Genomic DNA, 27,413 nt, shown 5'->3' with positions numbered 1-27,413 from the left:
ATGTATTTCTGTGGAAGAAAAATCAAGACAAGCATGCTGTTTGGGGGCACAGCAGAAGATGGCGAGTCGAGCGGTAGCTCAATTTCTCTCTCTGAAAAGAGCAGCCCAGCTAAAATGAGAGGGGAAGGCAAGGCCCAAAGATGTGGCATCCGCAGAAACCACTGGGGATATCCAGGAAACACCTTCTTTATGTTTAATTGGCATGCTTCTGGTGTTTCAACTGAGTTGGATCCTTCACGTTTGCTTCCAAATTTTGCCACTGCTCCCAAACTGTGGGTGGGGACCCGCTGGTGGGTTGCGACCTGATTTTTGGTGGGCTGCCAAAGGAGGATGGAAAGATCCAATTGCCAACCAATTGCCTCAAGCCCTGAGGCTGTTGAAAAATCAGGTACTGCTAATTGCCCTGCAAAGAGCTCAGCTCCTGCAGTTTGCAAGATAACTGCTAAGCTATCTAAGCTAGACAGTTAGCAAGGAGCTGAACACGCACTTGGAAATATAGGGGGATAAATATTTGAGGCTCTGTTTCTGTTTATTATTACTTGTAAATAAACAAAAATATTTCTTTCTAGATCTCCTGTTTTTAAAAGTCTGGTAGACCTAGCTGGGTCCCGATAGAGTGTCGTTTAAACATGTGGGTCCTGGCGCTAAGAAGTTTGGGAACCGTTGCCATTGATCAGTGTTTTTTCAACCTTTGTCCCCTCATGTACCACTTCCCATTATCTAACTATCTGAAGTATCACCAGAAGTAACTGTTGATGTCATCATTAGAACATAAGAACATAAGAACAGCCCCACTGGCTCAGGCCATAGGCCCATCTAGTCCAGCTTCCTGTATCTCACAGCGGCCCACCAAATGCCCCGGGGAGCACACCAGGTAACAAGAGACCTGCAAGGCTTCCTGGGAATTGTAGTTAAGAACATAAGAACAGCCCCACTGGATCAGGCCATAGGCCCATCTAGTCCAGCTTCCTGCATCTCACAGCGGCCCACCAAATGCCCCAGGGAGTACACCAGATAACAAGAGACCTGCAAGGCCTCCTGGGAATTGTAGTTAGGAACATAAGAACAGCCCCATTGGATCAGGCCAAAGGCCCATCTAGTCCAGCTTCCTGCATCTCACAGCGGCCCACCAAATGCCCCAGGGAGCACACCAGATAACAAGAGACCTGCAAGGCTTCCTGGGAATTGTAGTTAAGAACATAAGAACAGCCCCACTGGACCAGGCCATAGGCCCATCTAGTCCAGCTTCCTGCATCTCACAGCGGCCCACCAAATGCCCATTTACCAAATCATTGCCAGTTACTTCCAGATTGGGAGGCCAGATGCAACTCTACAATCAGGGTGAGCAGGTGGGGTTTCCCAAGTGCGCAAAAACCATGCGCTGGAGCTCTGCCTGCCAAGCCGAGCCTCCTACCACTGCTTGCACAGTCACACGGCTTGCAGTCTCATCACGGCCTCACTACCAGGCAGCAGGTGTCCCCTGAGAGCCATGCGTGCAGCTGGACAACACCTCAAGTACCGCTCGTGGTACAGGTAGCACGTTGAAAACACTGCCCTGGCTAACTTCTAAACAAGAAACAGAGAACACCTCGCTGCAAAATTTCAATCACTCTTTCAAAATGTTCCACAAAATTCCTACAGAGGCTTTAATGAGGTTCAGGCCCTCCAGGTTCATATTCAGGTGTTTTGCGTCGGATGAAATCTGACGCCAGCTTCGGATCAACATCCCATCTAGAGAACTCTCATTAAAGTGTGTTAAAATAAGGTGCATTCTATAACACTCATCTCACAATTTCTGCAGATGTTTTGCGTTGGATGGACTTAATTCTTTACTTATTTAATTAAGAACATAAGAACAGCCCCACTGGATCAGGCCATAGGCCCATCTAGTCCAGCTTCCTGTGTCTCACAGCCGCCCACCAAATGCCCCAGGGAGCACACCAGATAACCAGAGACCTGCAAGGCTTCCTGGGAATTGTAGTTAAGAACATAAGAACAGCCCCACTGGATCAGGCCATAGGCCCATCTAGTCCAGCTTCCTGTATCTCACAGCCGCCCACCAAATGCCCCAGGGAGCACACCAGATAACAAGAGATCTGCATCCTGGTGCCCTCCCTTGCATCTGGCATTCTGACAGAGCCCATTTCTAAAATCAGGAGGTTGCACATACACATCATGGCTTGTAATCCATAATGGATTTTTCCTCCAGAAACTTGTCCAATTCCCTTTTAAAGGTGTCCAGGGCAGATGCCATCACCACTTCCTTTGGCAAGGAGTTCCACAGACCAACCACACGCTGAGTAAAGAAATATTTTCTTTTGTCTGTTCTAACTCTCCCAACACTCAATTTGAGTGGATGTCCCCTGGTTCTGGTGTTACGTGAGAGTGTAAAGAGCATCTCTCTATCCACTCTGTCCATCCCCTGCATAATTGTGTATGTCTCAATCATGTCCCCCCTCAGGCGTCTCTTTTCTAGGCTGAAGAGGGCCAAACGCCGTAGCCTTTCCTCATAAGGAAGGTGCCCCAGCCCCGTAATCATCTTAGTCGCTCTCTTTTGCACCTTTTCCATTTCCACTATGCCTTTTTTGAGATGCTGCGACCAGAACTGGACACAATACTCCAGGTGTGGACTTACACACAATTATAGCGTTGTGTGTTCATTTTGGAAAAATTAAAAAAAACAAACTGAATGGGACCCGTGTTTAACAAACCACAGAAGGCAGCAGCCTTCAAATTTACATTAGGATTTACTCTATGTGGTGAAAACACGGAATGAGGTCAATATCATCCCAATCCAGAGGCTTAACATTCAGACCATTTGCACCCATGAAGAACTTCCACTGGTCCACCAATAAATGCACCCAGTTTGGGACGGAGGCAGAAGGAGCAGAGTTGTGGATTTAGTCCTGACTCCCTCCTTTGACTTGAATAGGGCACCTTTGATTAGGGAGTTCACGTGGGGTGCTGGACGTGAATCCCAGACTATGTTTGGCACTGCAATTTTTACACAAGTGAAATTCAAAGTGAATTTCAGAGTTCCTCCCAAAGAGAAATATCTGAGAATTTCCAAGGGAAGCCAAATTAATTTTTATGAGACAAGAAAAATTTCTCAGGGGGGTTTCTGCGCATCCCTGGGTTGCCATCCAGATGTCACTCAAAGTGAAATTTGAAGCAAATTTCTTGGGTTCTTCCCAAGGCGAAACATTTCAGAATTGCCAAGGGAAGCCAGAGAGGCACAAGTTAGAGCTTCTGTACCTGGAATGCAATTACTGGATTGGGGCCTGTGAACTTTAAGAGTAACAAAGACATTAGAGTTTTAATTATCGGTGTTTCACTCTGTTTGTTTTAATGCCAAGCGACGAGGAACACCAAAGTCCGACAACAGGGCACGTAAAATGTGTGCATGTGTGTGGTCTGAATGGGTGGGTGGGAGCTGGTGCTAGCAGAGCGAATATTGCTAATTAAAACAGCTAAAACAGAAAACCATTTTAAGGACACAATGGGCTGTAAACTTACTTTCTATTAATTGAACTCCATGTAATGACATATTGGAATGAATAGCTAGTGATCTGGAAATTCATTTAGACCATTAGTTTAATTACAGAAACTGATGGAAGTTTTTGCAGACAATTATGTAAAGAACTAGAGCACTGTGGGATAGATCTGGAAGCCTTCCTGCCACCTAAATCTCTCTCTCTCTCCCTCCCACCCTCTTTTCCCCTGAATTACAGACATACGCAACAGATGCATTTGAAATTCTCTGTATCTAAATTTAAATTCCAGTTCTGGAGTTTTGAATTAGCTTGCCGTGTATCAAAACCGGAACAAATGCATTAGGAATTTTCCGTTGTTCTCTCACTATTTTTGTTTTTAGAATTTTCCTTTTAGTTCACTATTGTCTTGACCCACCCTTTATATTACGTGCACACTGCTTTCAACAGACCACATTTCATATCAGTGAAAACTTGATATGATCTTTCGCACAGGTATATCACTATTCTTTTAGTCCAGTGTTTTAGTGATGTACAGAGCACATGTGTATATAAATAAAACACCAAGATAGATAACTTTGATGCAGTTGTATATACAGACTCATCCAGACTGCTTTTTTGTGGTGTTTTAGCAACAGACATGGTTACACTAATGCTGTAGAGCAGGGGTGTCCAAAGTTTTTGGCAGGAGGGCCACATCATCTCTCTGACACTGTGTTGGGTGCCGGGGGGGGGGGGGGAAGAATGAATTTACATTTAAAATTTGAATAAATTTACATAAATTAATATACTAGAGGTAGAACTTACATGAATGAAGATCTTGCAATAGCTGAAGCTCTATAAAAGGCCTTGAACAAAGCAAGACTGGCCTTTCCTTTGCTGCCGCTACTGCATCACAGACGTGAAACAGCAAGCAGTGGAGGGTGCCCTCATTCCACAGCTCACACAAGCGGTCGAACAGTTGGCCATCACGCTGAGAGCTGTTGCGTCGGGCCAGTGTGGGCTCCAGCAATTTTCCGGAGGGCCAGAGGCTCATTAGAGATTGGGATCTCCCTGAGGGCCACACTGGAAGTCCCCAAGGGCCGCAAGTGGCCCCAGGGTCGGGGTTTGGGCACCCCTGCTGTAGAGCAGCGGTTCCCAACACTTTTTTATTTGCGTACCCCTTGGCAGCCGGTTACCAAAATTTGTACCCTCATATTAGCCCCACAAGGCATTCTAATGCCAGCCTCATAAGACATTCTAATACAGACCTGCCTTTTTCACCATTATTCAATTCTTTCTCAGGTACCCCCTATAGTACCCCTGAATGTACATATACCAAAGGTTGGGAAGCACTGCTGTAGAGGGAATAATCACCAGCCTAAGTTCAGCTTGAGAGTTCTTGGTTGGCAACCTTCAGTCTCGAAAGACTACGGTATAAGCCTACAGCACCCAATATTCCCAAGCGGTCTCCCATCCAAGTACTAACCAGGCCTGACACTGCTTAGCTTCCCAGATCAGACGAGATCAGGCATGGAAAGACTATGGTATAAGCCTACAGCAACCGGTATTCCCAAGCGGTCTCCCATCCAAGTACTAACCAGGCCTGACACTGCTTAGCTTCCCAGATCAGACAAGATCGGGAGATAGTGTTCAGTATAGGGAGATGGTTGGCAACCTTCAGTCTCGAAAGACTATGGTATAAGCCTACAGCACCCGGTATTCCCAGGCGGTCTCCCATCCAAGTACTAACCAGGCCTGACCCTGCTTAGCTTCCGAGATCAGACGAGATCGGGAGATAGTGTTCAGTATAGGGAGATGGTTGGCAACCTTCAGTCTCGAAAGACTATGGTATAAGCCTACAGCACCCGGTATTCCCAGGCGGTCTCCCATCCAAGTACTAACCAGGCCTGACCCTGCTTAGCTTCCGAGATCAGACGAGATCGGGCATGTGTACGCCACACACATACTTCCAATCAACAGAGTGCTCTGAACACAACAAGGATAGCTCTGGATCAGAACAAAGGCCTTTCTGGTCCAACATTCTGCTTCCCATCCAGATGTTTCCAGCAGGTCCGCTTTGTGACACCAGCCAAATGATCTCACAAGAGACCACTGCTGACTCCATCTGGGAGTGTTGCAAGAGGGGGCGAGCTGACAAGGGGATGTCAGATGCTGTTTCCTTGGAGGGAACTTTGTAAAAGAATGGAGGAGGGCGAGGGAGGAAAGCAAGAAGGGCTGGCAGAGTGAAGGAGGGAGGGCCTTGGGTCTCTCCATCAGATATATCCTCCTCAGACCCTCCTAGCTCACATTTTTATTTCATTCAGAGTCCCTATAAACGCAAACTGGTGGCGAGAGAATGGCTGCACTTGCCTTTCCGTCCTGGTTGGCAACCTTCAGTCTCGAAAGACTATGGTATAAGACTACAGCACCTGGTATTCCCAGGCGGTCTCCCATCCAAGTACTAACCAGGCCTGACCCTGCTTAGCTTCCGAGACCAAACAAGATCGGGATATAGTGGAACCCTATATAATTAGTGCCTCCCATACACCCACCAGCGTAGCTCTGCTTTCTGTTTCTTGCTTAACTTGCTAAACTGAAGAACCGAATGTGCGGGCACCCAGCCTGCACGCTACACAGAGGAGACTAACTTAATGCTAACAGGATGCAGGGCAGTTCCCGCTTTCTGTTTACATTCAGTTAGTCTCCTTCTAAGCGTACAGGCTGGTCGACTGCACGTTTGGTTCTTCAGTTCAGCAAGAACATTAAGCACCCATGCTACAAGTGCTGCTACAGAAATCAGATACTGTAAAGGGTGCACAAGGGGTGTGGGAGATCCCCCAGATCCACGGATAAGTAAAACCGCAGATACCACTTCCACAGACACAGGGGGACGCCTGTATGTCGAAAAAGGAAATTGGAAGAACAGATGGCCCTCTCATCATTACAAGCAGGACATAAATTGCCACCACGTTCACTTTGCATTCAAAATGAAATGCTCCTTTGGTTTGTTTGAAACTCTCCGGAAACCTATACTTTTTCCCCTACCTTACTTTAGTTTTCTTCATCGTGCGAGTGCTTGTACAAGCCAAACCCTCCAGCAGGACCAGAAGCTTGCAATCCAGCTAACACCATCTCCGGTTAGACTCCTGTCTCTTGCCCCCATTGGTCAGAGAGTTCTTTAGCTATGCCCCAGGATGAGTCAACATCTGATTTTACACCTCCCTGCCTGCTTCTCTTGACCTTTCATCCATAAGAACATAAGAACAGCCTCACTGGATCAGGCCATAGGCCCATCTAGTCCAGCTTCCTGTATCTCACAGCCGCCCACCAAATGCCCCGGGGAGCACACCAGATAACAAGAGACCTCATCCTGGTGCCCTCCCTTGCATCTGGCATTCTGACATAGCCCATTTCTAAAATCAGGAGGTTGCACATACACATCCTGGCTTGTAACCCATAGTGGATTTTTCCTCCAGAAACTTGTCCAATCCCCTTTTAAAGGCATCCAGGCCAGAAGTCATCACCACATCCTGTGGCAAGGAGTTCCACAGACCAACCATCCACAGCACTACACTGTCCTCCTTGTGTTTTTTCCCCCCACTTTCAAATAGTCAAGAAAGCTGCACTGCTTTTCAAAGTTCTTCCTGCTGCAACAGTTGTAACAGTTGTGTGTTCATTCCATGCCATCCCAACAGACTAGCAAACAGAGCTCACAGAAGAGTGAGTAAACAAAGGGAGCAGCAGGCTTCAATATAATGCTGGAAGAAGCAAATGCATCAAAAAATGGCTCTGAAATAGTTTTAAACTCATGACATTTACACTGATTTTAAATGCCGAATGCTGTTTTTAAGCTATTATAGATGCAGGTGCCCTCCGTATCCACAGGGGATATGTTCCCATTCTCCTGCGGATACCAAAATCGTGAACAAAAGGGCAACCCTTATACTTACTATAGTGCCAAACACTGATGTCTCTTCCTTTACAGTCTGTTATAGAACACTAGAGGAGGAAAGTGAGATGCAGGGCGCAATCCTAACCCCTTATGTCAGTGCTTTCCAGCACTGACATAAGGGCAATGCAGCTCTGAGGTCAGGGAACAAACATTCTCTTACTTTGAGGAGGCCTCCGTGAGTGACACCCAACTGCAGGATGCAGCACAAGTCCCATTGGCACCTAGTCAGGGCTGGAAGTCCCTATGTCAGGGCTGGAAAGTACTGACATAAAGGATTAGGATTGCACCCACAGTCAAGCAGAATGCTACAGGAAGGTGAATAAGTGGAGTCAAACAGAAAGCAGGAAGCTTCTTGCTTCCTGCCAGCTTTCTGGCTCTCTCCTCCCTCTTGCATTCCAGTTGATCATATTTCTCATGATCCTCCTCTTGTGTCTGTAACAGGCTGCAAAGGAAGAGACATCAGTGCTTGGACCAGCAGTAAAGTAAGACAGATAAGTGGGAACGCGGGGGCAGAGATCCGTGGATAAGTAAATCCACGGATACGGGATCCGCAGATGTAGGATGACACCTGTATTTTTAATGTGTTCATAATTATTATTTATAATAATTGTTACAATTGTTCATAATTGCTATTCTCATTAATGCTTTGATCTCTTGCACAAGGGCTCTAAAAATCCACACGTTTCTGGAGCCAATCCGAACAATCCAATGCTTGCCACCATAGTTCAAAACAGGGGTGCAAAAGCTCTAGAGCAGCCATTTTCAACCTCTTATGACTCACAGACATGGCCCTGAAAATTGTCATCAGTTTTTCAAACAATTGACAAGGCCCTGTTGGTGGGGGGTGGGGGCGCTCAAATCCCCCAATGGCCGTACTAATAAATGACCCTTCCCCAAACTCTCGCGGCACGCATGCAGGCCATTTGCAGCACACTGGTGTGCCCTGATACACTTGTTGAAAATCGCTGCTCTGGACACCTAATCAGCATTTTGTGTACATAATAAGAACATAATAAGAACATAAGAACAGCCCCACTGGCTCAGGCCATAGGCCCATCTAGTCCAGCTTCCTGTGTCTCACAGCGGCCCACCAAATGCCCCAGGGAGCACACCAGACAACAAGAGACCTGCAAGGCTTCCTGGGAATTGTAGTTAAGAACATAAGAACAGCCCCACTGGATCAGGCCATAGGCCCATCTAGTCCAGCTTCCTGTGTCTCACAGCGGCCCACCAAATGCCCCAGGGAGCACACCAGATAACAAGAGACCTGCAAGGCCTCCTGGGAATTGTAGTTAAGAACATAAGAACAGCCCCACTGGATCAAGCCATAGGCCCATCTAGTCCAGCTTCCTGTGTCTCACAGCGGCCCACCAAATGCCCCAGGGAGCACACCAGATAACAAGAGACCTGCAAGGCCTCCTGGGAATTGTAGTTAAGAACATAAGAACAGCCCCACTGGATCAAGCCATAGGCCCATCTAGTCCAGCTTCCTGTGTCTCACAGCGGCCCACCAAATGCCCCAGGGAGCACACCAGACAACAAGAGACCTGCAAGGCTTCCTGGGAATTGTAGTTAAGAACATAAGAACAGCCCCACTGGATCAGGCCAAAGGCCCACCTAGTCCAGCTTCCTGTATCTCACAGCGGCCCACCAAATGCCCCAGGGAGCACACCAGATAACAAGAAGACCTGCAAGGCATTCTGGGAATTGTAGTTAAGAACATAAGAACAGCCCCACTGGATCAGGCCATAGGCCCATCTAGTCCAGTTTCCTGTGTCTCACAGCAGCCCACCAAATGCCCCAGGGAGCACACCAGATAACAAGAAGACCTGCAAGGCATTCTGGGAATTGTAGTTAAGAACATAAGAACAGCCCCACTGGATCAGGCCATAGGCCCATCTAGTCCAGCTTCCTGTGTCTTACAGCGGCCCACCAAATGCCCCAGGGAGCACACCAGATAACAAGAAGACCTGCAAGGCATTCTGGGAATTGTAGTTAAGAACATAAGAAGAGCCCCGCTGGATCAGGCCATAGGCCCATCTAGTCCAGCTTCCTGTGTCTCACAGCGGCCCACCAAATGCCCCAGGGAGCACACCAGATAACAAGGAGACCTGCAAGGCATTCTGGGAATTGTAGTTAAGAACATAAGAACAGCCCCGCTGGATCAGGCCATAGGCCCATCTAGTCCAGCTTCCTGTGTCTCACAGCAGCCCACCAAATGCCCCAGGGAGCACACCAGATAACAAGAAGACCTGCAAGGCATTCTGGGAATTGTAGTTAAGAACATAAGAACAGCCCCACTGGATCAGGCCATAGGCCCATCTAGTCCAGTTTCCTGTGTCTCACAGCAGCCCACCAAATGCCCCAGGGAGCACACCAGATAACAAGAAGACCTGCAAGGCATTCTGGGAATTGTAGTTAAGAACATAAGAAGAGCCCCGCTGGATCAGGCCATAGGCCCATCTAGTCCAGCTTCCTGTGTCTCACAGCGGCCCACCAAATGCCCCAGGGAGCACACCAGCTAACAAGAAGACCTGCAAGGCATTCTGGGAATTGTAGTTAAGAACATAAGAAGAGCCCCACTGGATCAGGCCATAGGCCCATCTAGTCCAGCTTCCTGTGTCTCACAGATGAGAGACCTCATCCTGGTGCCCTCCCCTGCATCTGGCCTTCTGACAGTGTAGCTCGACTAAAATGAAAAAAGTTAAAAAATGGAATGTCATCCAGAGACTAGACAGTTTTTTTTTTTTGGGGGGGGGGGAATTCCACTTGAGGCATGCCTCTTCCTCTGATTCTTTTGTTGTTGTTGTTGTTGTTGTTGTTGTTGTTTAGGGATGGGGGGCCGGCTCCCTCATGCTTCTCCTATGACAAATGCCAGCAGTAAATATTTCAATCACATCCCTCTCTACACATCGCATTTAACTAAGCAAGAGGCACAGGGGGCTTCATTGACATTCACAGGCAAAACACAAAGAGAGTTGTAGCACTGGCTTACTTGTGGACGTGTATACTAGTGAACTGGGGGCACTGTACACGGGAGATCCTTCCTGGTTTGCCTGGCACAGCAGCACCCTGCCTAAGAGAGAGAGAGACAGAGAGAGAGAGACAGAGAGGAAGAGTATGATCTGAGATTGGGAATACTCAAACTAAATCTGATATTAAATATATAAATATATATATATATCCCCCAACATGACATAGCCATGAAATTTGCTGAAGTGCAATCCCTTTGCATAAAACAGCCACCCACCCTCCCATCAGTACTGAGCTGAACATTCTGGAAAGATTCAGTGGGGTCAAAAGTTGGGGTGGGGAGCTCAAGGTAACCAATTCTGAGAATGTTTGAGGGGCACCTGACCACCAATCGGAGGCGGGTGGCTGGTTCTCTGCCCCACCTCCACCCCCATTTGGCCTCTATCTGCCCGGCACTGGCTGCAGTAGCAGGGGTGCTGTGAATCACATGTGGGCAGGCAACTGCCAAAACTTCCCTCCCAGAATGCCCCAGAAAGGGCATCATTGCTGCTTCAATGCAGTCTCGTTCTGCGGGGGGCCATCGGAGAAGAAACGGAGCAATTGGCCAACAGGTTGAGAAGAATCTCAACATTGTCCAGCCCCAACAGGCTGAGAAATTTCTCAACGTTCTCCAGTTCCCTGGGGTGGGGAGGGGGGGGTGGGAAGCTGAAGTTGACCCTCCATATTTTTACCACCAGGGAGTGTGGCAGAGAAAATTGGGGGCACTTTGGATCAGCCCTGCTTACAGGTATGTTTGCAAAGTTGCCTTGGGGACAGGCACACTATTCCCTCCCCTCCAGGGTACCCCGATCTTCATTTCGCATGGAGAGGCTGGTCAGTTTCAGCGGCTGCTCTCTCTCAGTCTCTTTCCTCTCCTAGGCAGACAACACATCATTAGCCCTGCTGCTGATTGAGCCAACGCAACCCTGCCTTCTTCATCTTCCTCATCTCCCTGAAATGTTGTTCTTCCACAGATATAAACATGAGTCAAGTAACTGATGTGCTTTCACTTTGAACATATGAAGCAGGGATGTTTATAGAGTCCACATCCCTATTTGATTTCCAGCTTCTCTTGTTCTTAAAGGGTTTACCAAAGTAGAGGCCAGAATGGCAGAATTTATGACTATCCTATAGGGTATTTCATGAATTTTGCAAGCCAGGTGAGAGGACATCCATTCTCCTTTTCCTGTCTGTTTGTGATACACACACATACAATCTCTCTCTTCCCCCCCCCCCAACCACCCTGCAAACCCCAACAACTTTTGAAGAGTTCTGAATGCAAGACCCTGGAAATAGTATGTGCAGGATCTGAGCCTCCCCTCACACCAATGAAGGAGCCATTTACAGCACAACCCAATGCAGGTTTACTCAGAAGTAAGTCCCATTGTGTTCAGTGGGGGGTTTCTCCCAGAAAAGTGTGCATACAATTGAAGCCCTAGTATGCTTTCAGTGGAAGCAAATCTGAACTGAGGACTGCTTAGGCGACACATCTAACTTCTATCAAGTTGTTTCCCAAACTGTGGGTCAGGACCAATTTTTGGTGGGTTGTGAAACTGACAGGGCAGATTAGGTTCTGTGCCTCAAGCCTGAAATAATCCGCTACTTGAGGGATGGGGGGGGGGGAGACACTGTTGCCCAATCACGATTATAGCCACACACGCTTTGGCATTTATAAATCAAGCAGCAGCCTTTAGGGTCCCAATCTGATGAAGGCAGGCCCCAACAAACGCTCAAGAAGGAAGTCCCCCCCCCCAAGCTGACAAGGAGAATGTATTAAGCTCTATGAAAAGCAAAACAGTCACTTGTGCACATTTACTTGTGAGTAGGTGAATGTGCTTCAGCTGTTATCAAAGGGGGAATGCAAGGCCACTGTTATAGTATCGATTCAATGAACATGGAGCTCATCAAATCCCCCAATAGTAAAAAGGATGAAAACAGGGGTTTGAGCAGCTGTAACTTGAAGCACCGCTTTTTTAAAAGTCTCGTAAATCTAGGTGGGTCCCAACAGAGCAGCACTTTTAAAAGCGGGTCCCAGTGCTAAAAAGTTTGAGAACCACTGGTCTATATGTAGACTAGGAGGAGCTCTTTGGAATTTCAGACAGGGGCCTTCCCCAGCTCTACAGGGAGATGTCTGTGATTGAAGCAAGGACCTTGTGCATGAGAAGCCATGAGCGATGGTCCCATCGGCTTTAATGGATCATGTTCTCAACTGATACAAGCTGCTCTAAAAGAGCAGTAAAATATTGTGATTACTAGAGTATTATTCTTTTCAAGTGTGGGTATTTTTATCTTTCAGCTGAATTTCCTTCAATTCCTCAGTAAGAACATAAGAAGAGCCCCACTGGATCAAGCCATGGGCCCAACTAGTCCAGCTTCCTGTATCTCACAGCGGCCCACCAAATGCCCCAGGGAGCACACAAGACAACAGGAGACCTGCATCCTGGTGCCCTCCCTTGCATCTGACATAGCCCATTTCTAAAATCAGGAGGTTGCACATACACTTCATGGCTTGTAACCCGTGATGGACTTTTCCTCCATAAATTTGTCCAATCCCCTTTTCAATGGCATCTAGGCCAGATTTCCACCTTAATTTCCATATTTCCCCACTCCTTTTTTAATAAATTTATTTTGAGATGCCATTAATGAAATGGATTAACTTGTTTTCTAAATATAGACAAAGTAGCACAAGATTGTTTAATATTACTTATGTTAATTATATACGGATATTTGCTTCAAAACAGAGAAAAGATAAAGCGGTTTCTATTGTTGTTGTTTTTTAATGTAGTGTTAAAGTATTATCATATAAATGGTAAAAAAATCCCAGCTAGATTAACAACTCTGATGACTGTTAATGGATTTCTAAAACTTCTGAGGAGCTGTTACAACCCATTACGGCTGAAATATCGGTGTATGAAAAATTAATAATGCCAGCAGACAATGAAATTCAGCATCTGTACCAGCTATTTACATAGAAAGAATCACCCAGAGTTAATTATGCCCTGTGTTACGTTCTAATGAGTTTTTCATTAAAATGTACACGATTATGGAAACTAAACAAGGATTATTCAAAGAAAAATGCCAACAGCTGTTTTTTTTTGTTTTTTTTTAAGGTATTAAAATTAGTTAATTGGTTATACATTTAAATCTAGTGCAGGGTTAATCGAAGTGTATTTATCAGACCATCCATTTTTATATTTTGTAAGGGAAACAGACTATGGTATAAGCCTACAGCACCCGGTGTTCCCATGCGGTCTCCCATCCAAGTACTAACCAGGCCTGACCCTGCTTAGCTTCCAAGGTCAGACAAATCGGGCATGTGCAGGGTAACAGTTAGCAGCAGCCGCAGTCTCGAAAGACTATGGTATAAGCCTACAGCACCCGGTATCCCCCGGCGGTCTTCCATCCAAGTACTAACCAGTCCTGACCCTGCTTAGCTTCTGAGATCAGACGAGATCGGGAGATAGTGTTGAGTATAGGGAGATGGTTGGCAACCTTCAGTCTCGAAAGACTATGGTATAAGCCTACAGTACCCGGTATTCCCTGGCGGTCTCCCATCCAAGTACTAACCAGGCCTGACCCTGCTTAGCTTCCAAGATCAGACGAGATCGGGAGATAGTGTTCAGTATAGGGAGATGGTTGGCAACCTTCAGTCTGGAAAGACTATGGTATAAGCCTACAGCACCCGGTATTCCCGGGCGGTCTCCCATCCAAGTACTAACCAGGCCTGACCCTGCTTAGCTTCTGAGATAAGACGAGATCAGGCATGGAAAGACTATGGTATAAGCCTATAGCACCCGGTATTCCCAGGTGATCTCCCATCCAAGAACTAACCAGGCCTGACCCTGCTTAGCTTCCAAGATCAGACGAGATCGGGCATGGAAAGACTATGGTATAAGCCTACAGCACCCGGTATTCCCAGGCAGTCTCCCATCCAAGTACTAACCAGGCCTGACCCTGCTTAGCTTCCGAGATCAAATGAGTCGGGCACGTGCAGGGTAACAGTTGCTGCCATAGTCTTTCGAGACTGAAGGTTGCCAACCAAGGGAAACAGAGTATATATTATGACTGGGGCATTTTATACACTGTTGCCCTGTGTAGGTTTCTCCATCCTCTGTCCCCAGCAGGGTTGCCACCAGAGGGGTGCACGCCACTTGGTGTCTGAGTCTTTCTTGGCCCCAGGGAAAGAGAAGTAGAAATAAAAAGGAGGGGTGCTGAGCCAACAACTGGGATTCCCCCAGCCAGGTCTCAGAGTTCAGCAGTGGGGAGAGGGTCACTTCACCCTCCTCCAGCTCTACATGGGAAGCCCTTCCTTCCCTGGGTTTGCCCCAGCTACAAAAGAGCAGACCCTGAACAGCCGTCAGGTACCCTGTCCAGAGACTTCTCATCACCACGCCATGAAGCGCTGGGTCCTCCCCTTCCTGGCCTGTCTCTCTGGCCCCTCCCCACCCTCTTCCCCGCCTGGTCCAGCCTTGAGGTTAAAAGGGCAGCATGACCACCAACTAGGCAGATCCTCATCTTCTGAGGAGCAGCCAACCCCATGTCTTGGTGGCTCAGGGGACAGAAGGAAGACCAGATGTACAGCCATTCATTGGTCATATGGTACAGGCAGCTGCTTTCCTCTTGTGGGCGTGCACCGCCCTGTTTGTTTCAAGGGAGGCCCCAGACACATGCGGAAGAAACAAGGCTGAAGGAAATGGCACATGCCCAGAGGCCACAGTGGGAAGCAGGGTGGACTAGAGAGAGCGTAAGAAGAGCCCTGCTGGATCAGGCCATAGGCCCATCTAGCCCAGCTTCCTGTATCTCACAGCGGCCCACCAAATGCCCCAGGGAGCACACCAGACAACAAGAGACCTGCAAGGCCTCCTGGGAATTGTAGTTAACAACGTAAGAACAGCCCCACTGGATCAGGCCATAGGCCCATCTAGTCCAGCTTCCTGTATCTCACAGCGGCCCACCAAATGCCCCAAGGAGCACACCAGATAACAAGAGACCTGCAAGGCTTCCTGGGAATTGTAGTTAAGAACATAAGAACAGCCCCACTGGAGCAGGCCATAGGCCCATCTAGTCCAGCTTCCTGTATCTCACAGCGGCCCACCAAATGCCCCAAGGAGCACACCAGATAACAAGAGACCTGCAAGGCCTCCTGGGAATTGTAGTTAACAACCTAAGAACAGCCCCACTGGATCATTCCATAGGCCCATCTAGTCCAGCTTCCTGTATCTCACAGCGGCCCACCAAATGCCCCAGGGAGCACACAAGACAACAGACACAATCTCCGTCCCGGTGCCCTCCCCTGCATCTGGCAATCAGAGGCAGCCTGCCTCTAAAACCAAGAGCTTGCACATACCTACTGTGACTTGTAACCCGTAATGAACTTTTCCTCCAGAAAAAAGTTCTTTGAAAAGGTCTCCAGAAGAGGTCTTTGATCCGGCAAGGATCGAAACCTTTCTGCACAAAATCAGGAAAATTAAAACCAAAAATGGAATAGTCGAGGAACCCAAATGTATCAATTCTACTTTGGAAAGAAGAGGCAGCAATTTGAAACGCCAAGATTGGTGGAGTGATGTCACTAGGGTTGTCTCACCCAGTGTGGTAATTCATGGCATCATAACCTCCCCCCCCCCCCAATTAATCTCCTCCTGTACCTGCTGCAGCTGGAAAAATCTCCAGAGTCCAGGTCCACCAGACTTCCCCCCAAAAAGTCTCAGGTTCTACCAGACTACCTGCCCAGTAGGCCTGGCCTCATGGAGAGTGAATGACAGGGGCCGGGCAGACCAGGAGACTTTTCCAGCCATGGTCAGGTCTGCCTGGATCCAGCTCTTTTGGTCTCACCTCCGATGGTGTCACCCAGTGCAGTCTGCCCCTGACATGCACCCCTCCTCCACTGATGCCACTAATCTGGTTCTTGTTGACAGGTAGAATGTAGGTGACCTATAGAGATCATTGGTCTGACCCTGCATTGAAGAACTTTGGATTGCCTTTGGGTGCCAACTGCCTTATGGATATGTACAGTTCAGGCCTAGTAGCATTGCAAGGCCTGAACCAAGCTAAAACAGTAACACAGAAGTGGCTTGCATTTCCTAGCTGCTAGGATTTACAACTCAATGGAAGGTGATAATGTAGCACCTAGGCAGTCAGAAAGATGCCCATCAAGGATGGAATGCAGCTGCAGATCTCCAGGGGGGAGGGAAGAGCTGAGAGGGCGAGCTTCCAGCCCCACTTCCCAAGGACAGGGTCTTTGTTCCTTGTCTCTTGGTGAGAGAGGTGGTGGGTGCACATCCTGCCCCACCAGGACCATGTGGCCATAGGTAACTGGCCTGAGGATCTACAAAAGAAGCTGACACAGGTGAGGGTTAGGGAATAATAGAGTTAGCCAGTTAGCTTTGTTGTTTTATGCCGATATGTTTCCTAGAAGTTTTTTATGCCTCTAGCATTTGCTGCCTTTTTGTAACTTTTGTAACCTTATGTATTTAATAAAGTAGAAAATCTTTTACCATGTTGGTTCATTGTCTGTTGGGGACAAAGGTTCAGAATCCTGCCTAGCCGTTCAGCAAGCTACCAAAAATCCTCATTGTGGACTAGTAACTTGAGGACTGATACTTTAAGTAAAGAAAGTGCTCAGTGCCTACAAGGGAGATAGTTAAGCCTAGAGGGTCTCGGTGTCCCTGGACTGAGGCACTGGCTCTTACAGGGTGGTGGCAGTACTACCGAACAGGGATCTTTGAGGGCTCTAGGGTTCAGAACCAACAACTCTGAGCACCCAAAACCCTGGGAGTGAGACCCAAGTGTACGACACCGGGGAGGGGGGAATGATCTAAAGAAGCATTCAGACATGATATCCCACCTGTAGTCTAGCGTCCCAGCTCTTAGCCTCCCTCAAAATACAGACCTGATCAAACAGAACGCACTGAACAGCTTTGTCAAGCATTAGACACCTTCCATGCTATATCTCAAGTATGAAGGTCCTTTTAACTTAGCTCATCTCCCTGTGGATCTTTTGAGTAATTGGTGTTACGGTATTAATCTGCTGAGGGGATGTGGGATGTCGCACAACCATACACAACATGCTGTACATGTATTAATCATATTTCCAGCAACTGTGCAATTAGTTGCAGAATCAAGAGCCTGTCTCAGGGGCTGGGGAGAAGCGATAAGGGTGGCTTTTCTTTTGAGGATCTGGGGAGCTTGGATGGGACAAAATTTAAGTGAGAAGTACTGGGGATTTATAAGTAAGAACATTTTCCTTGATTTTGGGGTGACCATCCTATGCTTGCTGATCTATACGTTGCTCCTTGAATGAGGTGGCCTTTTCATGACTCCTGGGCACCAACAACCAACCCAGCCTGCAAACCCAACCTGCCCTGAACCCAGTCCCAACACAGAGCAGGAACCTGTCAATTAGAAGCCCTCAAGCTGAAAACACCCTAAGTACACCCCTCCAGATCCTGTGTCCCTTGAGAGACTGGTCACATCTACAGAGATGCTCCCTGGTCTACTCACTACCACAGACAGCACATTAGACCGATGGTATAACAAAGAGATGTAGCCATGCCAGGCTTCGGCCAAAGAGTCTGCCCCTTTAAGAATCACCCTAGGGCAGTGGTTCTCAAATTTACCTGGGTCACTGTTCCCCCACGGCCTCTTCTCTCAACCAGGTGCTGCCATCTTGGATCTTGCAAAATCTCGTGAGAGCCAAGATGGTGGCGCCTGGGAAAACAGGTAGGTGGGGGCCACTGGGGGCACCCCATTGAGTCTTCCATGACACCCTAAAGGCGTTGTGATGGAAGACTTTGGGAACCCCTGCCATAGGGAACGAACGGGGTCTGGGAAAAGCAGTCGAAGCCAAGGAAATAAATCAACGTTCAACTGAGCTCTAGACGTTATCAAAGCAACTTGTCTGCTCACATCTAGCAAACGTCCTGCAGTTCCAATTTGACCTTCCCTGTTAACCAGCCTAGGTGACCCTCAGTTCCCTTCATGCCCCGTGGCACCCACTTGCACCATGAAGAACATGGCCACTGAATCATGGGTGCATGGCTCACGGGTTCTTACTCATGTTCCACGGATCTCACCTTCCTTTTAGACAGCTAAGACTTACTTTCCCTGTGCCACCAGAGCTGTTGGACACAGAAGGTAACTGCAGGAAGGCCAGGCCAGGATGCTATCACACCAGAATCCTCCTGGTCCTAGAAATCAGGGAACATCAGAGAGCCAGTTCCATGTTACTGTTTGGTAGAAAGTATTCAGGTCTGTTACCTTCCTCCACCTGGGAGTTTATCAGGGAAGGAGACCATCAGGTGATGCCAATGCATTACCAGAGTACCTAGCTGCCAATCAGTCTGCTCTTTCCGACCTGCTTGACCACCACCAGCCTGATTCAGCATCGCAGGCACTGCTTAAAATGCACGTGCACTAGCTAGCCTTCCTGAGACAGAGAAGAGTTCTCTTTCACGGCAAAGTGGTTCTGGTGTTGGACTTAGACCTGGAAGATCCAGGTTCAAAGCCTGGGTGAACTTGCGCCCGTCACTCTCTCTCAGCCTTGCCTACCTCACAGGGTTGTTGTGAAGACACAAGCAGGGAGGAAACCATGTACACCACCCTGAGTTACGCGGAAGTATGAAAATGTGCAAAATAAATAAAAAAGAACTGCCATCCATGCCTGTTGAGGCTTCCTTCTTCCATTGTTTGGTCAACATTCTCCTGGCTTACTGACTCACTGGGTGGGGGAGCAGCCAAAAGACTAGGTGAGGCTATTCTAGCACTCCCAAATACCCCAGTCTCCTATGCTGTGCTGGGGGGGGGCAGAATATGTTGGAAAGTTAGAATGGTGTCAACCACTCAGAAAGAGGGAGGGTGCTCTGCGGCTGCTGCTAACTGTTACCCTGCACATGCCCGATTTGTCTGACCTTGGAAGCTAAGCAGGGTCAGGCCTGATTAGTACTTGGATGGGAGACCGCCTGGGAATACCGGGTGCTGTAGGCTTATACCATAGTCTTTCCAGACTGAAGGTTGCCAACCATCTCCCTATACTGAACACTATCTCGCGATCTCGTCTGATCTCGGAAGCTAAGCAGGGTCAGGCCTGGTTAGTACTTGGATGGGAGACTGCCTGGGAACATGGGGTGTTGTAGGCTTATACCATAGTCTTTCGAGACTGAGGTTGCCAACCATTATCTCTCTATTATTGCCATTTCTTGTCAGGGCTTCCTGAGCCCTGGGGCATTTGGTGGGCCACTGTGAGATACAGGAAGCTGGACTAGATGGGCCTATGGCCTGATCCAGTGGGGCTGTTCTTATGGGAGAGCCATGGCCAGTGGTGGACCTGGGGACAGATAGGATGTGCCCCCCCCAGCCTGTGCCTAGAAGCTGCACCTTTAACACTACCCCTGAGTTCAGCCATTTTCTCCAGCAACACCTATCCTCTCCAGAAAGATGTAATTCTAACAATAAGATATCAATAATACATTAAATTAGGATCCTCTTTCACAAAACGTTTAGATTTCATGGTGACCTTGGGAAAGGGTGGCAGCCTGCCAACTAGAAGCCTTGATTCTCCAGTGCTAGCTGCTGGATTGCCAAGTTACAAATCTAAAGTGCTACAACTTGTGTTCGAAGTATTTATTTATTGTTGCATTGTATGCTATTTGTTGTGTTATATATATTCTATCTATCTATCTATCTATCTATCTATCTATCTATCTATCTATCTATCTATCTAGATGGATCTATCTATCTAGATATAGATATATATCTATCTATATCTATATCTATATTTATATATAAATATGATAGAGTGGTAGCAATCTAGGAATAAAGCAGAATTATTATTATTATTATTATTATTATTATTATTATTATTATTATACCGCTTTTCAACTAAAAGTTCACAAAGCGGTTACAGAGAAAAATCAAATAACTAAATGGCTCCCTGTCCCAAAAGGGCTCACAATCTAAAAAGATGCAAAGGAATACCAGCAGACAGCCACTAGAACAGACAGTGCTGGGGTGAGGTGGGCCAGTTACTCTCCCCCTGCTAAAAAAGGAGCACCCACTTGAAAAAGTGCCTCTTACCCAATTAGCAGGGGTACCCAATTATTAGCAGAATAATAATATTTTTTAAAAAAAACACTATTTCAAACACTTAATTAAAATTAAAATTCCAGAATTAAAAGCCTTTCGGAATGGAAAGGTATTACCTACTTAGAGCACAATCCTAGGCTTGTCTATTCATAAGTAACTTACTCTCAGGAAAGTGTGGATAGGATTGCAGTCTTAAATTCTTTACAGAGGAAGTTTCACAGCTGTGGTGCCACCACAGAGAAGGCGCCACCTTCTCAGTGATTTGCCAACCAAATCACTTTTAATAGTGAATCAAACAGTCCATGAGCCATCCCTCCTCATATCTGGCCTTAAAACTCAACCAGGCTCATATGGGCAATCCTTAATTGCAAGGCTGCAATTCTATATACACTTTCCTGGGAGTTAGTCTCATTAAACACCATGGGCCTTAACGTCTGAGGAGACACGCATAGGCTTGCGCTGCCAGTCCCAGATCATCTCGGACTTTAGAGGCCGAAACTCATAGCCTAGAAGCAAAACTCATAGCCCATGCAAAACAGGTGTAACGGGCTCCAGTCATCTTGACCCCAAGAGCATGCTGGCAGCAGCATTTTGTCCAGTCAGACTTGCATAGATGACAGCTACACCTGCTGAAATTCCCTCCTCTACACAATTGTTAAAAGGTCCAGCATCCCAGTAAGTTGAAAGGCTGGGCCCCCCAGAGCTATTGCATTCAAAGGGATGGAACCCCAACCAACAATGGCTCCCTCTTGAGTTTTATTTCATTTACGCTCATCCACACCAGCAGCTCCATGGATCTCCAGCAGCTCATGGATTGTTTTAGCAAGGCCTGCCAAGATTTTGGACTGACAATCAGCCTGAAGAAAACACAGGTCATGGTTCAGGATGTGGACTCACCTCCCTGCATTACAATATCTGCGCATGAACTGGAGGTTGTCCATGACTTTGTGTACCTTGGCTCAACGATCTCCGACACGCTTTCTCTCGATACCGAGCTAAACAAACGCATCGGTAAAGCAGCTACCACGTTTTCCAGACTCACAAAGAGAGTCTGGTCCAACAAGAAGCTGACGGAACATACCAAGATCCAGGTCTACAGAGCTTTCGTCCTGAGTACACTTCTGTACTGCAGCGAGTCATGGACTCTCCACTCACAACAGGAGAGGAAACTGAACGCTTTCCACATGCGCTGCCTCCGACGCATTCTCGGCATCACCTGGCAGGACAAAGTTCCTAACAACACAGTCCTGGAATGTGCTGGAATCCCTAGCATGTATGCACTGCTGAAACAGAGACGCCTGCGTTGGCTTGGCCATGTCGTGAGAATGGACAATGGCCGGATCCCAAAGGTTCTCCTCTATGGAGAACTCGTGCAAGGAAAGCGCCCTACATGTAGACCACAGCTGCGATACAAGGACATCTGCAAGAGGGATCTGAAGGCCTTAGGAATGGACCTCAACAGGTGGGAAACCCTGGCCTCTGAGCGGCCCGCTGGGAGGCAGGCTGTGCAGCATGGCCTTTCCCAGTTTGAAGAGACACTTGGCCAACAGTCTGAGGCTAAGAGGCAAAGAAGGAAGGCCCATAGCCAGGGAGACAGACCAGGGACAGACTGCACTTGCTCCCGGTGTGGAAGGGATTGTCACTCCCGGATTGGCCTTTTCAGCCACACTAGATGCTGTGCCAGAACCACCTTTCAGAGCGCGATACCATAGTCTTTAAAGACTGAAGGTTGCCAATACATCCACACGACAACCAAATCCAGATTTAGATGTTGAAAATGAGATGGTAGGAAACTGAAACCAGAAAGGTCTTAGGGACCTTGCTCAGGCAATGGGAGCTATTTTATTTTTTCCCAACTCAACAGCGCCACCAACCCAATGGCCAGAGGATGGTATTGCAGCTCCTCAATTCAACAGGAGCAGGTGATCTGATAAGCTAATAGGGGGTCTGACTGAGCTTTGCCTCAAGCCTTGATTTTGTTTGAGGCTTTGAACTCTGGCCCAACTCACACTGCATACTCTCATTCAGTCCATCCAACATATGGTTTACAGACCTAACTCTTCATGGTTTTGAGTTTAATATTAGAAGTAGCTACAGTAGTAGTAGACAGGGTCTCCAAGAGTAATTTTATCAGGGAGTACAAAGTTTCTTTGGGGCTCCTTTTGGGGTACAAAGCTTTTTCTTTTTTTTTAACCCTTTCCTTTTCCATTGGACCATAATTTCATACGCTCATTAGAATATAATTTCTACAAATTACAATGCCTAAAACTATGTGAGCTTACACAAAATATGGATGCTAGCCTTCACACAATATATGCAAACATTTTCTGAGATCCCAGGAAATTTATGGGTCCTTTGGTTCCTGGACCACCATTTTGACCCTGGGTCCTGGAATAATGTACCCCTTTCTCATGGGTCCTGGTGACATTGGAAAATGTAAGATCCCAGGAAATTTGGGGGGCCCCTGCTTTGGCTTCTGAGCACAATTTACCCCCTGTACTCCCTCTCTTGGACCCTGCTAGTAGCAGTAGTTGCAACAGCCTAGTAGTAGTTATCATTGGCTCTAGTCTACCTTAAATTCTCTTCTTTCATTTTTTTTTAAACCTGACGTATACATTCTTAATGCAAAGTCTGCTTTTACCAAAAAACATGGGGCGGGGGGCAGAGTAGGAAATCTAGCTATAACAAGATTGCCAAGTGGCCCTGACCATTTATTATTATGTTCAAGGTTTTAGAGTTGATTTACGTTGCACGGCTCTACTTTTGACTTTAATTGTCTACTTGGAGTTGTCAGGACATAACTATATCTTAAATCTGCATTGCATTGGGGGGGTCTCTCCCTCCTCCCCTTTCCTCTATTGATCTTGTCTTAGGGAGTAATTTAACTCCATTCTAATTTTCTTCTGCATGCAGGGTGCTTTCCATCCGAGGAAGTGAGTTATGTGTATTCAAGAGGCGCATCTTATGAATCTTGTTAAGGTTTACCGCCTTATAGCCTGCACTGATGGAATATTTAATCAAAGAAAGGGGTTGGCAGATATGATCTACGGCACGGTTAAGGCTTCTGGTGTGTGTCTTCACCGCCAATTGAGAAACGGGTGAATTTGCCATTCATCAGTGCCCCCCTGACAGCTTTGTATAACCTTCCCCCCCTCTTTTTTTTTTTTTTAAACTTATTTATCAAGATTAAAGATATTTTAAATCAACAGTTTCTCTGAAGATATATCATCTTTGTTGCCTGAGGGGCTAAATTTTTCATCATTTAGAAACCAAGGAAAAACAACGAAACAATAACACCCTCTCTCACCCTGGCTTGGAAGCAGTTTGGTTTTTCATGTACAGTTTTTGAACATGGCAATGCTGGAAAATCAGATCAAACAATCTGCGCACTTCCTATACTGTTCACAGCCATCAGCTGAGGCTTCTTGTCAATCAAACAAGCTGCTTTGACCAGGGCCTCTGAGAGGAATTTTAGTGGGGGGTGGGGGGCACAAAGTTTCTTTTGGGCCCATTCCCAAAGGGGGAGGAGGGCAATGGCATGCAGAACGAGGGGCAAAATAGGGCAGGGGGAGAGTGCTGACACATAGAAAAGTCTTCGGAGCCCAGGTCTACTGGGCTTCTTGGTGCGGAGCCCAGGTCTACCCAACCAGGTGGCATTGGCAGCTAGATGGAAAACCAAATGCACTCCTGAGTCTCTCTAAAACCTTTGAAATACAGAAAATCCATTGCAGAAAATTAGCATCTTTGTATTCAGGTCCACACTAGAAAGGACAGTGTGCTGTGTGCACTGAAATGAACTTCTGCAGCGGCTGCAGCCTCACACCTGTGTCTCTGAGCTCCTTCATGGTTAGCAGAGCCACAAGTCCAAAGAGCTACTGTAGCAGGTCTGTTTCCTCCCAGATTTGACACTGTGTTAAGGAGGGTCATGGATCCATTCCTGGGCTCAGTGTGTATAGCTTGCGGCTGAGGTTGTCACTCTGTACCCACAGTTGTGCCCCCAGCATCAGGTGAGATAGAAAAATGTATGATCCCAGGAACTTTCTTTGACTCCTGGACCCCCTTTGTGACCCTGAGCCAGGGTACAAATTACCCCCTTTACCCCCCTCTCCTAGGCCCTGACTTTGACTGTTCCAAAGTCACCGTGTACCAAACTGGTAGAATTATCTGAGGGCTCTTTCCAGTGCCACTTTGGCATTCCCAAACTGTGTTCCAGGAGACCCCGAGGTCAGAGGTGTCCCTGGGGTGGATACCACCTGGTGCGGCACCTGCTCGGCATTCCGAAAGGGTGACATAATGACATAATCATATTGCTCCTGACCATACGGGCTATCGCATTGCTTTAATTGCAAAAAGCCCACCTTTGAAACCGCCTCCATTCAGCAATCCTTGGCCTGCTCTGGGCTCAGTCACTTCATTTTCTCGTCGGTTAGCGGTGAAAACGCAATCACTAGCAAGAGCACAAGGCAGCTGGGGCTGGAGAGGGCCGAAGATGGAGGTGTGGGCAGTGTGGTGTCACCCCTTCTGAAGATGGCACCTTTGTGTGCTGGCACCACCCACACCTCCATAATGTTGCGACTGTCTGGGGTTCCACAGAAACTTAGCAGAGATCTTCAATGAGAAGGGTACCCTAAGGAACTCTCCAGACTCCTCTATAATATACTAAGGCTACACAGTAGACATGGAGAGGTTCTTCAGTTGAAATTAATGTGGAAAGTTTTCCATGAAGCTAAAATATCTATCTATCTATCTATCTATCTATCTATCTATCCATCCATCCATCCATCCATCCATCCATCCATCCATCCATCCATCCATCCATCTACCCTGGGGGCTGGGAATAAGAATAGGCCCTCAGTTTGGCTGTACTTGTTGTAAGAGGCGACTGAACAGCCACCAGGTAGATGGGACTCTTTAGCCTGGGAAGGCAGCTCATCTGAGAGAAGGAAAACTCTGGTCCCAAACCTCCACTGCCTTGTGGCTACATCCAGTTATAGAAAAGGCTTCAGGAGTCAACCTGGAGGCAAAATCCGGAGCCGGAGTCCCTGAGGCAGTTCATGGCTGAACACAGTCCCGTTCTGGCAACTCCTGTGACGCCGCTGGAACCAACCGTATTGGCTTCTGCCTTTCCACTGGACCATTTCAGCGACGTGGAGAGGGGGGATTTGCTGCATGGGAAACAGTCTATCCTCCATATCTACTTTACCCAGGCTTCGCGCACTGGAGAGGACACTCTGCTCCAGAACACTATTCAGAGCACGATACCATAGTCTTCTGAGACTGAAGGATGCCAACAAGATCTATCTATCTATCTATCTATCTATCTATCTATCTATCTATCTATCTATCTATCTATCTATCTATCTATCTATCTATCTATCTATCTATCTAATTGCCATGGGATCTGCCTGTTTTGCCAAATTCCCATTCCAAGCTTTGCCTACAGAATTTAAGCCCACTTTAAGCTAATTTCCCCCTCCCCCCCAAATGGTCCTAGTTCTGAGTTGCAACAGATTTGGCAGCAGATGGGCCCTCCTGCCCTCCCTGAAGCTCTAAACGGCCAGAAACAGCCACCCTAGATGGGATTTGGAGGTGTGCGCGATGACACAATGACTTGATCGAGTCACTGCCAAATCACTTCCGGGTACCATGCATAGCTCCAGGTTAAGTATGGGGGTGTCATGCAGTGTAGGGGTTCTATACCCACCCTGGGCAGCACCCGCACTGGAGAAACCACTGTTTGCAAGAGCTGGAAACCACTGAAAAACATTGGGCAAGATGGTTTAGCTTAGACCTGACTAATAGCAGCATGCAAGTAGACCCTCGCATGCCTAGGAATGCATACTCAGAAGTCAGTCCCATGGAGTTAAATGGGACTTACTCTTAAGTAAATGGGTATAAGAATGCAACCTTACATATATATACCTAGAATAGGTAAATAGCGGTAATTAGAAGAATATCTTCAAAAAGAAGCTGTAAATCTTCTATTGGTAGGACATTATATCACAAATTATGCCACAAGATTAATGCCCTCTTAGATGTAATTAAAGATTCTCATTAGGAGGGCCAAATATCTCAACCCACCACTGGCAATAAAAATGCATTGGGGAGCTCTCTAAGGATCCATGCCAAAATCAATAAGCTGCCATTTTATAATTAAGAAACAAAATAAATGTTAGAGGAAAGTCCACTAAATTAAGAAAATCACCTTCCGGAGAGATGGAAAATATTGATTTTAATGTACAAAATATATGAACTCTTCACGGCCTACCCTTTGCAGGCAATTAGATGCTGGGTTGTTAATTCTACATAAACTCAAGGAAAAAAAAAGTCGATAATTATACTATGGGCGTATTATGATATTTGTCATTAACACAAAGTCATTTATATCGAGAAGCCAGCGTTTCAGTGTGTTAATTCGAGAGACCTCAGGTTAGGATGGCTATATAGTTAGTTACACCTTATAAAAGCTGCAATTTCTGTTCCTGTCATGCGGCAACTAAGATGTGCTAAAACTAAGCATGTTCAAAATGCTGGATAGACATAGCTCAACAACTCCTTTGCACAGACAAAATTTCATTTTCAGCCCCTGGTGTCCCCAGAGAATGGTGTCCCTCAGCCTAAAACACCGCAGAAGCTGTTGTTAGCTTGTGTAGAAAATATGGATAGACCAGTGTTCTGACTCCACATAAGGCAGGTTCCTTGGCTTAGGGTTTAAGGAGATTTCTTTCAAACCTGAGCCATCAGACACAAAGAAGACCTCTAACAAGGGCTCCTGCTTTGGATGGCTATATAATGTTTTTATGTTATGCCAATAAAGGGTAGCCTGAATCTGAATATAAAACCCTCCCTATTCAGAGGAAGTATGCTACAGAATACCAGTTGTTGAGATCCACAGC

At 47.0% G+C, this 27,413-nt stretch overlaps 1 protein-coding gene and 2 pseudogenes across 1 annotated transcript in view; all 3 read right to left on the bottom strand.

Annotated features, from left to right (window-relative positions):
• The window catches only part of RBFOX1 (RNA binding fox-1 homolog 1), a 160,418-nt gene that overhangs the window by 31,449 nt on the left and 101,556 nt on the right, over nt 1-27,413 (bottom strand). The window contains exon 7 of the mRNA XM_066640814.1: nt 10,421-10,501. Coding sequence (XP_066496911.1) covers nt 10,421-10,501 — 81 coding nt within the window. The remainder of the gene's footprint in view (nt 1-10,420; nt 10,502-27,413) is intronic.
• On the bottom strand, nt 5,175-5,297 carry LOC136633749 (5S ribosomal RNA; annotated as a pseudogene).
• On the bottom strand, nt 13,956-14,078 carry LOC136634067 (5S ribosomal RNA; annotated as a pseudogene).

The sequence above is a fragment of the Tiliqua scincoides genome, chromosome 13 (assembly GCF_035046505.1).
Source record: "Tiliqua scincoides isolate rTilSci1 chromosome 13, rTilSci1.hap2, whole genome shotgun sequence".
NCBI classification, from domain to species: domain Eukaryota; kingdom Metazoa; phylum Chordata; class Lepidosauria; order Squamata; family Scincidae; genus Tiliqua; species Tiliqua scincoides.
The sequence above is the reverse complement of the archived record's forward strand: the minus strand, read 5'-3'. Positions and strand labels throughout refer to the sequence as shown.